This window comes from Plectropomus leopardus, chromosome 6 (genome assembly GCF_026936395.1).
Source record: "Plectropomus leopardus strain MGB_pleo_1.0 chromosome 6, ASM2693639v1, whole genome shotgun sequence".
Lineage (NCBI taxonomy): Eukaryota > Metazoa > Chordata > Actinopteri > Perciformes > Serranidae > Plectropomus > Plectropomus leopardus.
The window spans coordinates 37,202,889-37,217,217 of record NC_142181.1 but is presented as its reverse complement, the minus strand read 5'-3'; the positions used below and the strand labels follow the sequence as shown (position 1 = coordinate 37,217,217).

Here is a 14,329-nt window from a genome sequence, read left to right as displayed (position 1 = left end):
AACTCTTTAATAATAGTCACAGCCTGTTAGCAGCTGGCTGTTTCATCCTCACAGAGAACAGCAGCCGTAGTCAACTTCCATACATACGTGCCACAATTTTCTTGCAACAAATACACATTTGTAAAGATTGCACTTCCTTTATATGGAGTTCAGTTATTAAAATGTGTTATCTGCATCCCTTATATATTAAGAAATTCCACTAAATTCCAAGAGAAACTACTTTGTTGTTGATGTTTGGTTGACAGTGAACATTATTGTTGGACCCTGGAGTCATTCAAAATAAACAGGGATCCTACACTAAAATATACAAATAGAGCAGAGCTATATGACACTCCAATTTGAAGCAGTTTACATATATTACATATATGTATACAAATATGTATATTTTTAACAGTGTAAATGAAGCACTTTCTTTCATTGCAAAACCAGTACTATTAAATCAAATGAATCTCTTCAAAAATTGTCCTAAACAACAAATTTGTATTAATCGATGAAATCAATTTATCGCACAGCCCTTTTATCAGCCTCAAAAACTAGCTGTGAATTTGAACACCTAATGACACACACTTTCATCCACTGGTTACACTAACCAGTAGAGGCAACATTAAATAGGCTAAAATTTTGCCACAATTTATTGATACGAAATGATTTCTGTACTTCACACATAAAACTCAACTAACCTCAAACCATTTGCTGGAGAGTTTTTCAGTCACCCTGTAACACAAACCCACAGGTAAATAGCACTGCCAGACAAAATGTCTTCAACAATGTAGCCTTAGAGCAGCAATTATGCTGCTATAATATCCACAATTGATCCAGGTGGCTCTTTTTACACACTGAAATGTCAAGAACCATTGAATGAGCTTTTTTAGAGACGTGAGACACTTGTAAGCCCCCACAATGTCCTAAAGTTGGGACTCCCACTGCAGTGAGAACAATTATGCTGTCTTTGGAGGTGTTTGCCTCCCATGGTAATTGTCTCACTTTGTCATATGAAATAGCTGGCCCAGTCATAACCCCTCACTGGAGTGGGTGTTACTGATGCTCTGTGTCTTCATCACCTCAGGGTCTAGTCAAGTCAGCATCAGGTTACCATGCTTTACAGACACACAGTGATTCATACACAGAAACACACATCGTTGAGCTAATGGCGTCTTCAATCAAAACACCTGCCCTCTGTTTTGACTGTGCTGTAAGCTTTCTTGCCTTTCCTAAAAGTGGTGGCATGGCTGCTAATCCCCCCAACTCCCCTTTCACTGAGCAGATAGGATTCAGTGTCAACAAAGTGTCCAAGCTTAGCACATGGAGAAGTAGACCGTTTCATCCAGAGATGATTATTGTGTCTGGAGGTTACTGAGGCCACTGGTGTACAGTATGTGTGTTTGACAGTGTCACCTCAAGCTGTAAAGTCATAAAGAACAGGGTGGGACATCTAGAGCAGACACCTCTCTTGACAGTGTAATTGGGCCCTGGTACATGAGATGCTGCTTCTTTACCCTTCTTATGCATTCACTGTATGAGTGTCAGGACATGTAAACCAATACAATAGGTGGAACACCTAAACAGCCTACCTTTGAAATACTGTGACCTACACCCCTGGTTCAATTGGAGACTACACTGAAGACAAAAAAACATTAAACTGTCTGTTTAGCTGAAGAATATGTGAAAGTCTTATGTTATGTATTTGAAATTGTCTGGACAAAAAGGAGACTAACATAAAGACTGCCAATATAGTTTGTTTTAATTTTCAACAATTTTTCACAGAATTGTACTACCAAAGTGATAAGATTTCAGTGTTTTTCCCATTATGTTATTCTTGGCAGAATGAAGAAGTAATTAAATTGAAAGTAGAATTAGAGCTGCAACAATTCAAGACTTTTTTCAGGATTCAAGATTTGTGTTTGCAATTTTCTAAGGTACAAGTCCACTGGGGCATTGGAATTCTTTTGCAAATCTCTGTCAAGTAATAAAGACAATCAGTAGAATACATTTATAATAAAAGACAAACACACCACTGACAGATAAGTATGTGCATAGTAAAAAAGTATGAAAATGTTAATGTGAGGGTTTCCAACTGCTAGTTTGATGATCCAGCGGGAAGTCGTCACTTGAGTAGGTGATCCTTCGGTGCGGCCCAGGTCACATCAGTGTGCACAGTGCTAAAAGAATTTGAACATATGCAGTCCAGACCACCTCTAAACGGGGTCTAGTGTTTGAAGGTCATGTCACACTGAGGACGTATTGGGTACATTCACATCTGTACTTAAAGCCCTCCACCTACCTAGTGTATACAGGGCCACAGACAGTATGAAAAAGGTGGTTATTGTCATTTAATTTGTCGTCGTTGACATTCACCGTAGACAACACTCCTGAAACCCTTTAAAGTGCCTGCAAGTTGCATTCAGATCACTTCTTCAGGAGAAGCCAAATTTAGTTCCAGGAACTTGTGTGTGAAATCAATGGATGGACCAGTGACAATGGCTACATGTTGCTTTACGTTTTAAGTTCCTGCATTGAAAAATGTTTGATCAGTCAGACTACATGTTCCACGATCCATTGAATGCTGCTGACTTTGAGTGAAAAATGCGTTTCCTACAGGGAAAGTCATGCCACTACTACCACGGAGTCCAGAGGATGCGTGACCAGAGCACAGTGCAGCAGATCCATGGACTCCACGCAGGCTGGGACATTGAGGACCTTGTGGCACTGGGCAAACGGCTCAGGTCATGCCCCTACTTTGCTGCCCGTGAACTCATGCAGGAGGCCTCCATCGTCTTCTGCCCATATAACTACCTGCTGGACCCAATGATCAGAGAGAGTGTGAGTACATTTGGAAGAGAGGGTGAGGAAATTATAAAGCAATCAGAAAATTGTTGCGGAAGAGGAGATGGGGTGAAGAAAACAATCAGATCCTAGATTTATCGTGATGCAGATGTGGACGATTTAGTATGAATTCGTATGTGCAGCAACCGGACTTTCTTCAACGCCCACACGCTAGAATTACCCTATCTTGTAATTCATCTTCATAAAGTGCAGTGGTTGCAAGCATGTTTTAATTAAAGTACAAATAATGACATTTGCGAGATGAACATGAAGTATAAATAATGACATTTGCGAGATGAACATGAAGTATATTGTGAATGCTTTCTATGCCGTGTCCCAGAGGCTAATGTTGCTAGGGAAGCGGAGCAGCGAGTAACATCAGCAGTAACATTAACAAACTGGGCTGGCTGACCTGCTCACAAGCATGAAACAACTTGAACCCACTCTGTGGTGAAGAAAATAACTCTGCTCAGTCTGTTTCACCTCAGAAACCCTGGACCATTTTGTTTTACATATATAAAAACAATAATCTCCCTCTTACCCCCACCTGGTGGTCATCTACCAGAAGCCTGGGAGTTAAAGGGTTCTGCCCAGTATCTTATGCCCCTTCTCCACCAAAATTAGTGCATGCACACAAGTTTTTCAAACAAGAGTAAACCCGCTAAAACTAGGCTATTGGCTGCTTTCCCACTGCCAGGAGAGCAAAGCTGTGTACAGAGTGCTGCAGCAGACGAGAATGCTTTTTTGGTGTGTCTGTGTGACGTCACATACAGGCTGGAGAACAGGTTAACAGAAGAAAGCAGCATGGGCAAAGGTCTATGAAAACTTTACAGTGGTTACCTCTCTTTTAATATCCCTTACTTATTTAGTCTGTCTTTCAAACTTGGTGCAGATGTATTTGGATCGATGTTTTAGCTGCTTAGGAGGAGACGGACTGTAATACGTAATGGCATCTCACTGCATCTGGCCAGTTAAGGAGCTGAAAGTACTGCAGTTATCCAGATGTTGTGTTCACCAAAGGTGATAAATACCCGTGTTGCAGAGTCATTTGATCCGGCAGTTGATGTTGCATTAAAAACCCAGATGTTAGCAGGTGTTAGCAGGTTTTTCTGTGCAGTGGGAATGAGGCTTTAGCTGTTCCTGTGACGAAGTCTTCTGGACACCTCTACTTTCTAGAGACTTCAGAAGTTGCACCTGGAGTTTTCTGGGGCCACTGTCACCATAACTTCCAAATCTGTTCCAGTTTTTCCTTTAGCCCCTGGTACTTCTCAATCTTTCCATGCTTTTTCTTTCTTAATGTTAGTGTCAGCTGGAATTGCCTCAACTGCCACTGCTACCCTCCTCTGCTCCTTTTCAATCACCACTGTGTCTGCTTGGTTAGCTACAGCTGCTTGTCAGTCTGGAGCTTTAAGTCCTGCAGGATCTTAGCGCTGTTGTTCGCAACCACTTTTGGTGGTGTTTCCATCTGAACTTGGGGACTTCTCGTTCATACTTGGCAAAGATGTTCCTGTCACTATCCCAACCACTTGGCTGTGCCTCTTGGATTCCCAGCTTGCATCTTACATCCTACTACTATGTCGACTGGACTGTCTCAGGGGCTTCTGCACAGCCTACACCAGGGGTCTGTCTGTTATGGTGGACCCCTGCCTTTATGGCTCTAGTGTTAAGGGCCTGTTCTTGTGCTGCCATGATCAAGACCTCTGTACTGTCCTTCAGGTCGGCCTTTTCTAGCCACTGGTAGGATTACTTGATGTCAGCCACTTCCCCTGTCTGCAGATGTTACAGCTCATGGAAGGGTTTGGTCTTCCACGATATTTCATCCTCCTCCTCATCACCCTCTGTCTTCTACTGCCTGAGGCACTCTCTGACCAGGACATCCCAGGGGGGTCATCTTCCTAATGTATTCAGTGCTTCTTGTTTCTTCCTGACTCGTGGCTCTGACGCTCACTAATCCTTGCCTTCCCTCTTTTCACTGCTCATATAGTCTGAGGGTGCTCTTTGGGTGGAACCCTCTATGCATTGTGAGGAGTTTTTGTGTGTTGACATCAGCACTTTTGGCTTCTATGAAGTTGAAGAGAAAAGGGACCTTGACACACTAGTGTCACACTAGGGGGGTTTCCATTAACCCTCAAACTGCACAAATTGAAATTGCATATATAAAATACGCCTAAGGGAAACACATCAATTTAAAAAAAACAAAAAAACAACCTCCCATTTATTGTAAAAAAAGTTCTTACACTTGCATGAGGTGGTATTTCAGACAATTTGAAAAAGCCATATTTCACAAAACTTTAATGGAAACACTTTTTTGGCTTTTTTGGAACTGGCACTCTCAGCATGATGAAGCAGGCACTACGAGAGGTGTTATTGCATCACATAACTCTTAAAAATTGAGCAGATCATCCAGAAGTTTTGAATCCACAATTCCTCTGTGAAGTCGTGGACTATCACCTCCCAGAAATCCCTCATACGTGGCTGCTCTCACATATAAGGGGCTTGCCTTTCCATTATCGCTCGCATAACATGCCTTCGTGGCCTTTATTGGAAATAATGACGGCTAGTGCGGTGGCTGCAATAGAAATAAAGCTGCTAATGTTTTGAACATCAATCGTCATGCTTCTTGGAATGTTACTGCTACAGGAGGAGTGACATAACATCACTCGAGGGAAACACGTTCATCTCGCAATTGTTTTTTATTGACATTTCGAAAATATCGCTTAGGTTTTGAACAAATCTGTTATGGAAACCCACCTGTTGTATGCAACTAAATTTATTGGTTTATTAAATTATGGATCATGACAAAAATGTTGTGTTTTAGTTTAGGGATTAACCACTCCCCTCCTCTCCTTCCTCTCTTACTTTTAATCTACATTTTTATCAGATGGAGATCAACCTGGCAGGCCAGATTGTGGTGCTGGACGAGGCCCACAACATTGAAGACTGTGCTCGGGAGAGTGCCAGCTTCACTTTAGACCACAGCAGTCTGCTGATGTCCAGAGACGAGCTGGATGGCATGGTCAATAGCAACATCAGACGCTCCAAACACGAGCCGCTCAGGGACTTCTGCTACAGCCTGATCAAGTTAGTCATTCACTGACTGAAGTTTGCTCCTCTGTGGCTCTCATAATTTGAGTAGATATTTACTAATGATGTCTTTTTGTCCATGGTGAAGCTGGATTGAGGAGAGCCAAAGCTTGATGTCTGAGCGGGGATATGAGAGTGCCTGTAAAGTCTGGAATGGGAAGGAAATAGTGGGCATCTTTCACAACCTGGGCATCACTGCGAGCACCTTTAACTTTCTGAAGGTAAAGCACCAAATATCTGTGCTTTACTTGGAAACATTTGAGGTTTACCAATCTTTACACTGCTATTATTATTTGGCCCAGTTCAAATGTTTACTCTAAGCCTGAAGCACAGAACCCTTCTAGATTTTGACTAACATCAGTTGTGTGATCAGTGTAAGGCTTTGTTCAGACTGCCAGCCCAAATCCAATTCTTGTCATATACAGATCGTATCCAGGTTGATTTTGAAGTTTGAACAGCAAATAACCACATGAAATCCGATTTTTGCAAATCCCATCAAAACCAGATGTAGAGGTGGTTTGAAATGCGATTCAAATCTGATCTTCAGTCTGGACGCTCTGGTCATTCAAATCGGTTATCAGAGCGTCCTTCATGTCACTCGCAGCACGACACCTGTGAAGAGACACATCTTCTGGCACGTAACCACACAGCGAACAACTTTGGCAACATGGAAGACAGCAGCTGGAACAACAGTCTGCGGACTGATGGGGAAATATCATGTCTGCTGGATGGCGAAATGTTGTATCTTCATTTTTCCACTGCTTATACTTCCGTGTTGGTAATCCGTGTCACAAGCGGATGTACTGACGCCTACATCGTTACCACAGCAATCTATGCAGATAGGTCAGTACAGAGCGCTGAGGTGTGGATGTAACAAATCTGATCTGATCTCTTGCAAATGACAGTGTGGACAGTCTGTCTTCAGGATCCGATGTGAGAAATCGGATTTGCCTGCAGTCTAAACGTAGCCTAAGGCCATGTCCACACGGAGATGGAACCGATCTTTTCCTTTTCGTTTTAAGTTTTCCATAAAACACGGAATTGTCCACACAAAACCACTGAAAAGGCTGCAGTATATATGCCAGGCCTGTAAATGGCGCTGTAACTGTGCCACATAAATACACCAAAAACAGAGAATAAGACATGGAGCAAGAGCATAAAACTCGTGCACTGTTCCGAGGCACCCGACAGACAAGGATTTCCCTCACAACCAGATCCTTGGCCTCGGGCTCTGTAAAAGGCAGTTTGATGTATTTTGGAACCAGGTGGATGGCGATCATTCTGCGTGTCTGCCTAACAACACACGGACACAGCCTGTCGCGACACGCCATAGGCGTTAGCAGTCTGCCGTAGACGTCCCTCATGGCTCAGTTAGTAAAGCATTAACGCACAACTTTTCAGTGCATCAACTGGTGCCCACATATTTGTTGTTTGCCTTTCAATTTATGGGCACAGTTCTTCGCTCAGGGGGACGACAGAGGCTCTGGACATGCGAAAGTTCTCCCTCCATTCAATATCCACAACAACGCCATTGACAAAGTTATCCCACCAACTGCTGGCTCTGCCCGGTCTTACCTAAAATTTTCTCCTGGTTGCCCCTCTGGTTGTTCTCTGTGGTGGATTTAAAGATTATTTTTTGGCATTTTAGCCTTTATTAGATAGGACAGATCAGTAGCGTGAAAGGGCAGGAGTCGAACCCGAGGCCGCTGCGGCAAGGACGCTGCCTTCAAATAATGAAAATAATTTATAAAATGTTATTAATAAAAATATTATTGTTTGTGAAACCTATAAAATTATACAACTGTAGAATTTAATGAAATGCAGTAATTCATGACATGTCAGCACAAGATGTGCACAAGACCACACACCAGTGAAATAGCACAATCATGTTCACTAACCACAGAAATGCTTTAAAATGTTCATGGAACTGGTGTATTTGTTAAGTGCACCATTATTACAAGCAAAATAGCACAGTTTGACAAAATCAACATATGTTGAAATGACCATCATGCATCATAAGATGAACCAGTACATAAAGTACTGGTTTGAGATTTGGGTTTTTTTAAGGAAAAATTGCTCTCGCCATCTCTATTGACAAAAATTTCAAATTTAGTTCTAGCATACTTCTGTCATGTCATAAAAATGTTGTAAAGCCTGTTGGGCAGAATTTCTGGTATGAAAGGTGCTATGCAGATAAATATTATTATTATTTTATTAAATATGTGCTGCATGTTGTTAGTTGTTTTTAGATGTTCTGTAATAATCAACAACAGTTTTTTTTTTCTCACATATTCCACTATGTCTTTCTTTGTGACAGCAAAACCTAGCAGCAGTGTTGGAGAAAGAGGAGTCTGTTGGTTTTGTCAATGGTAAAGAGGATACAGTTCAAGTTCCAATCATCAGCTCAGCTACTTCCACTTTCCTCAAAAACCTCTTCATGGTGCTGGGCTTCATCTATTCCTCTGAGGACATCTTCAGGTCAGACACAAAACAAAGAAGTCAGCTAGACCTCAATTTTAAATCATCCAGTGCCTCAGATAAACTAGTGTACAGGATGTAGAATTCAATGATTGCTCAATTGTGTGTTTGTGTGTGTGTTTGTGTGTGTGTGTGTATGTGTATGTGTATGTGTAGGTTTGCTGAGGATTACCGTGTTGCTCTGCAGAGGACCTATGCTTGGACAAACCAGGCACCACCTGATGTCCCTGATGCCCAGGGCTTCTTTGTTCGGCGACACAAACAACGCCAAAGCATCAGAGTCAAGACACAAGTACTGACACTCAGCTTCTGGTGCCTCAACCCTGCTGTGGTGAGAGGTTAGAGATGGCAATCCCTGCCATGTAGGCCACTCCTATCTATGGATAAAGTCTATAAACCAGAGCTGTTATATGATTCAATTTTTTAAATCGCAATTAATTGCCTATTTTAATTGTTATTCATAATTAATAACATTTTTAATTTATGATTGCAATTCCATTATTTCACATTTCAAAACAGATTTGAAGTCCCTATTGAACAGATGAAGCAATTCTTACCACATTGTTTTGATTGGGAATCAAATGACCCCGTTGTCACTTTTTAGGAGTTCCAGTTTAGTTTCTCTCTCTGATTCATGCATGTCCTGTACGTGTGAAACTATTGTTCCCCACAACGGTAAGGTATGTGACTGATGACAACATGCTAACCTGAGGACATCACTTAGTCCAGAGTCTTCCACCATGTTGACTGATCTGCAATCAGTTTCCAACCATTCAGCAGCACTGTAGTTAACTTCTTTGATTTAGTTTCATCCACAGGTCTGTGGAGATTCACACACTCAAGGATAGTGCTTTGCTGGTTTTGGCGATTACTGTTGCCCACCGAAATCAGTCTGATCAGCTGCACCTGTGTTTTCAGCTCGTAGGTGGCAGCAATTTCAAGACTGTTTAGGGACCTCAGTCTGCAGAAATACTCAAATACAATAGATTCAAATGACACATTTATACTGCATGCAAAAATGGTATGTTTTTTGCCAAAAACTTCATGGGACTAGCATAAAGGCAGCATGTCTGTACAGGGGAGACTCATGAGTACCCATAGAACCCATTTTCAATCCGATATCTTGAGGTCAGTGGTCAAGGGACCCCTGTGAAATGGTCATGCTGTTCTTCCTTGCCAAAATTTAGCCTAACTTTGGTGCATTATTTAGCCCCCTTCGGACAAGCTTGCATAGTTGGTACCACTGGAATCCTAAGGTCTAATCTAAGGTCCTAAGGTACCTTCACTCATTATGATATTTTTTGATTGTGGTTTAAATTACAGCTGAAACACCCCTTGGAGGTTCGCTAAGTCTGTGTCTGTATCTCTCAGGCTTTCTCTGACATGAGTCGCTCGGTCCACAGCATTGTGCTGACATCAGGAACCCTGTCACCCATGGCCTCCTTCTCCTCTGAACTTGGGGTGAAATTCTCCATCCAGCTGGAGGCCAACCATGTTATCAACAAGTCCCAGGTCAGAAGGTTTACTTTTGTCACTGAGCCTCTGGGAATCATGCAACACATGCATTTTGTTGCCCTGCTGGCATTCTGGTATTACTGTATGAAGCTGTTTGAGTCTTGGTCGTATAATTTGTGTGACTGCTGATTTATGATTCAGGAAGCTGGATTAGGCTAGATTTTCAAAATAAAAGCCTCCAGATGGTAAAAGGAGTCTCCTGGGGGCAAGGCTGTATTGTAAAAAATAAAAGGCTCAAAATGGTACCAAGAGTTTATTGGGGGACCCCAAACAAGGCTGGAATTTCAAAATATTGAAATTGTTGTGATATAATCAAATCTAAAGCGTTTTTTTTTTTTAATTTTCAATATTTGCAGTGAATTGAAAAAATATTATAATCTTCTGCCTACTCCGGTTTAATATTATTAAATTAAAAATGTTATGCTCATGAAGGACATTTATGCTTGTATTAAACTTTTTCTTACATTTTATGCTTTTTTAAGTAAAAAGCACTTCTTTCAAACTTTTCAGTAAATTAATTCAACCTCCACTTTTGACAGTATTTCAGTTTAGCTTCCAGCTCTTCTAGTAATGTATTTTAGCTTTTAGCTTCTTTAGGTATAATTCAGCTTCTAACTCTACAAGCTTTACATTTTAACTACTAGGTTTGTTTAGCAGGTGAGTGCAATGCATTTGCACAATAAGATTCATGTATTTTCGGCAATGCTTTGCAATTTACTTTAGCTGCCAGCATTCACATGCATTTTTGTAGGAAAGGCATTTTTTAGTTCAATAATACTCAAATTTAAACCTCCCTCCATTGACCTCAGTACTCATTGAAATCCTTCAGCTTCAAGAGGTATATGATTATCGGCACTATCATTGTCAGTCAACATGAGGTCCAGGTCTTCAGAAGGTCAATCACCGTAGGAAAGTTGTGTGTGTCAGCAGGTAGAGCTCACATCAGCTAAAGGTGTGTGAAACAGTCAGAAACTTTGACTCTGTATTTGTCCCCCTCTGTCACAGTGCCGCTCTTGTCCAGCAGATGTCACAGTTTAACTATTTGATTGCAATAACACTCACCTGAAGGCCTGAAAAATGGAACTGTGGATGTTCAGGGGTTTTTATTTAACCTTTATTTAAACAGGGAAGGCCATCGAGAGCAAGCTCTGTTTTTTAAGGATGCACTGATTACATTACAAATAAAAATAACAAATGCACACCACATCATACATTGTCAATAAATGAGAAATGTAGCCGATACTAAGTGCACATGAAAAGCAAAAACACACAAAAGCCACCGTATAGATCAACAAATAGTCCAAAACATCAACACATGGGACATCACTCAAAGGAAACACATGCATTCACTGGGCTCTATGTCAGTCAGCAGGGATTTTGATTGATTAAGAGGGATTAGTGTGCACATTGCTCCTCTCGCTTGGGGCATAATATTTAAAAGCCAGTTTCCTGATTTCAGTATTTACATAATTTTCAAGGACCAAAAAGTCTTGAGACCTAGTGCAGCAAGACATTGTTCTATAGTTTAAAAGACACGCAAGATACCCATGAAGTTTACCAAATAGTGCTTTGTAAATAAATAGAATGCCATGTTGTTTTCTTCTCTCTGCCAGTGACTTTCTCGTACAACATACAATAATGTGTCCTAAAGCTGTTCCCTCTAAGGGTGGAGTGATGGACTGCATCAAATGGCTTGAGAATAGAGGCAGAGGAGTGTATATAAATTACATCAATGTTGTCTATAACAGATAAAAATGTTGATTTAACAATTTGTTTTCTGCAGTTCTGGATTGATAGTAACCTTAGCCCAAGGTCCATGGATTATGTCAAACCCCGTTTCTTCATATGAATTTAAGATGTCTAATGCCCTCTCTTTAGGTTTGGGTGGGCACAGTCGGAGCAGGACCCCAAGGCAGAAAACTGTGTGCTACCTTCCAGCATACTGAGACATATGCCTTCCAGGATGAGGTGGGTTTGCTACTGCTCCATGTCTGCCAGGTCGTGGCCAAGGGGGTGCTCTGCTTTCTGCCTTCTTACAAGGTAAATACATCATTCACTCATACTAAACCAAAGCTACTCACAGGAAAGCGACCATGACATTACTGGTCTGAAGGAATAACGCTTTGATGTGTATTAATGTGTCACATGAGCCATGTTAGATAGTGTAAACTGTTCGAAATGTGACTGCCTTAATCCAAAGTGCCACAGGTGAACTGAACTTCTTACAGGCCTCACAGACTGTTCTACCTATACAGAAAGGACAATCAAATGGCCCCTACATTGTCTTAAGGGAAAACAGTCTTTCTTATCAATTTAGTGTTTTTACATACAAACTACTAAGCTTAAGCTACTGAGCTAATGAGTCTGTCAACCCACACAAAAATGTTACTAACCACCCAGCACAATTTGAATAATAAAAAAAAATCGGCAAATATATCAAAGTAGGTTTCAAAATTGTGAAAAAAGAGCAGTATTTACTGCTCTGAGATGCTGGCGATATGTCGATTTAAGAAGCTAAGACTACGTTACTTCATTAGTGACTACTAATGTTAGAGCTTGTAGCATTCTGTTACCTCTCTCAGCACTTTCAGTCTAATTAATACACAAATAAACAAGTCTGTTAAATGCCACTAACTTACTTTTAAGTTGTTTAAACCCAAACCGGCTACCCTGGGTGTGTGCTTCGTGCTAACTTTAGCTGCTATTAGCTGCTGAAGGAGCGGCTGGTCCTGCTCAGCGGCCCCTTTCATTCTTTGGCTTGGTGTGTCTACATGTTTCTGTGTTACTGGTTAAGCTGCTAACGAGAGTCTGGAGCTGCGCGTCGGGTCACTCTTCAGCTTCGAGGACTATTGTGCTTTGTGCTACTGAGTTAGCTGCTAACGAGAGTGTATTGCATCACATTCTTAAATTTATTATAGTGGGAGAAGGTAAAGTGAAGGATGGCTCCAGTGTCTTTGAGCAGGCTTTTAGGCCCACTTAATAAATTCACAGAAATGATGAAAAAAGATTTATGGATAACCACAGATCTTCATTTAACAGTTAGCTGTGTAGAAAAATAATTATATGAAAAACTTAGACCATTACAAATCTTTGATTTGTTTTTTGAACTCCAATTTTTGAGAATATTGTATTGGATTGCTTCTCTTAAGTCTAAATATTATTGGTTCTACTCCTTTCCCCTCCTGTGGGAAGCACCTTGTATCACTTTGCTTGAATTGTGCCATACAAAGTTTATTTATTAGGTGTCAGAGCCCTAATAAAGAGGGTTTTGTGTTGGAGAGCTTCTGTGCTGCACTGCATAGATACAACAGTAAGAGGTGTTTTTATTTTTCAGATCACTCGTTCACTAGACATACCTTGTCTTATTTTCTGAGAATTGGGAATTACATCATCGATACAAAATATTCACTCTTACTTTGTTCTTGGTAGGTCAGTGCAGCTGCCCACAACCAGCATGCGTAATTCCTAAAATGAATAAGGCCTTAATAATGAGGTATTGGTGGATTGTTTGTGGTAAGAACATTAATATCCACATCTTACCACTGTGAGGAGCTAGAGACCATCAATTGAAGTCACGCTCAGTGATTTTGTTGTTTGAAGTATTTATACTAAAATGTCTTGCAAAACAAGTGACAGTTTTCAAGCCTAAACTGGATTCCAACAGATCCCAGTGCTAAGGAGCAGCCCTTGGAGGTGTCATAATGCACAATAGATCACTACCAATCAATAGAGGTACTTGTTAAGTACTTGTTAAATACAATCACCCTCATGGAACAGTATCCTCCTCCAGTTAATGAGGGCGCCTCTGGGAGCGCACTCATAGACACTTTGTCCTCCTTTGTTTGTCATGCGTTTCTGTTTATGAATAATTAATGACCAATGTAGCTCAGTTGTCACATTAGCTTACTCAAGGCCAAGTGGATTTCATTTATTATTGTGTGTTTGTCCACATTGTACATGTTGTGTGTAATTTGGTCAATTAGCAATTTTACTCAATTAAAATGCTTAATGTGATGTACATGTGAGTTAAAAGTAATTTAAAACATCACTTTAATTCTTCATATTCTAATGCAGTTGTTCTCAACCTTCTTGATCTTGTGATCTCTTTAAAATGAAGCACCTTCAACTTTTATCCCATTGCCAGTGATTGCAGTGTGCATGGATTATAACCAGTTTAACCTAAAAGCGATTTGTCAGGTGACTTCTTACGTATAGATCCCTGAGGTCCCTCTGATGTATAGCATTATAGTATAGTATAGAATAATAAGAAAGTGAAAGTAAGAAGTATAAAAATAAGAATAAATGTAACATAATAAATATAAAAATATGTGAATTATGCCTCAGTGTTTAACATTAATATGTGAACTGTTAAAACTAAAAAAATATGTATAATATGCTAAGCATGGAAAGTGTGTAAAAATATGTGCAT

At 40.6% G+C, this 14,329-nt stretch overlaps 1 protein-coding gene across 2 annotated transcripts in view; it reads left to right on the top strand.

Annotated features, from left to right (window-relative positions):
- The window catches only part of brip1 (BRCA1 interacting DNA helicase 1), a 68,064-nt gene that overhangs the window by 14,476 nt on the left and 39,259 nt on the right, over positions 1-14,329 (top strand). For both annotated transcript variants that reach the window (XM_088079378.1, XM_042487366.2), the window contains exons 8-14: positions 2,599-2,820; positions 5,705-5,904; positions 5,996-6,128; positions 8,225-8,385; positions 8,542-8,716; positions 9,757-9,897; positions 11,779-11,940. In XM_088079378.1, coding sequence (XP_087935504.1) covers positions 2,599-2,820; positions 5,705-5,904; positions 5,996-6,128; positions 8,225-8,385; positions 8,542-8,716; positions 9,757-9,897; positions 11,779-11,940 — 1,194 coding nt within the window. The remainder of the gene's footprint in view (positions 1-2,598; positions 2,821-5,704; positions 5,905-5,995; positions 6,129-8,224; positions 8,386-8,541; positions 8,717-9,756; positions 9,898-11,778; positions 11,941-14,329) is intronic.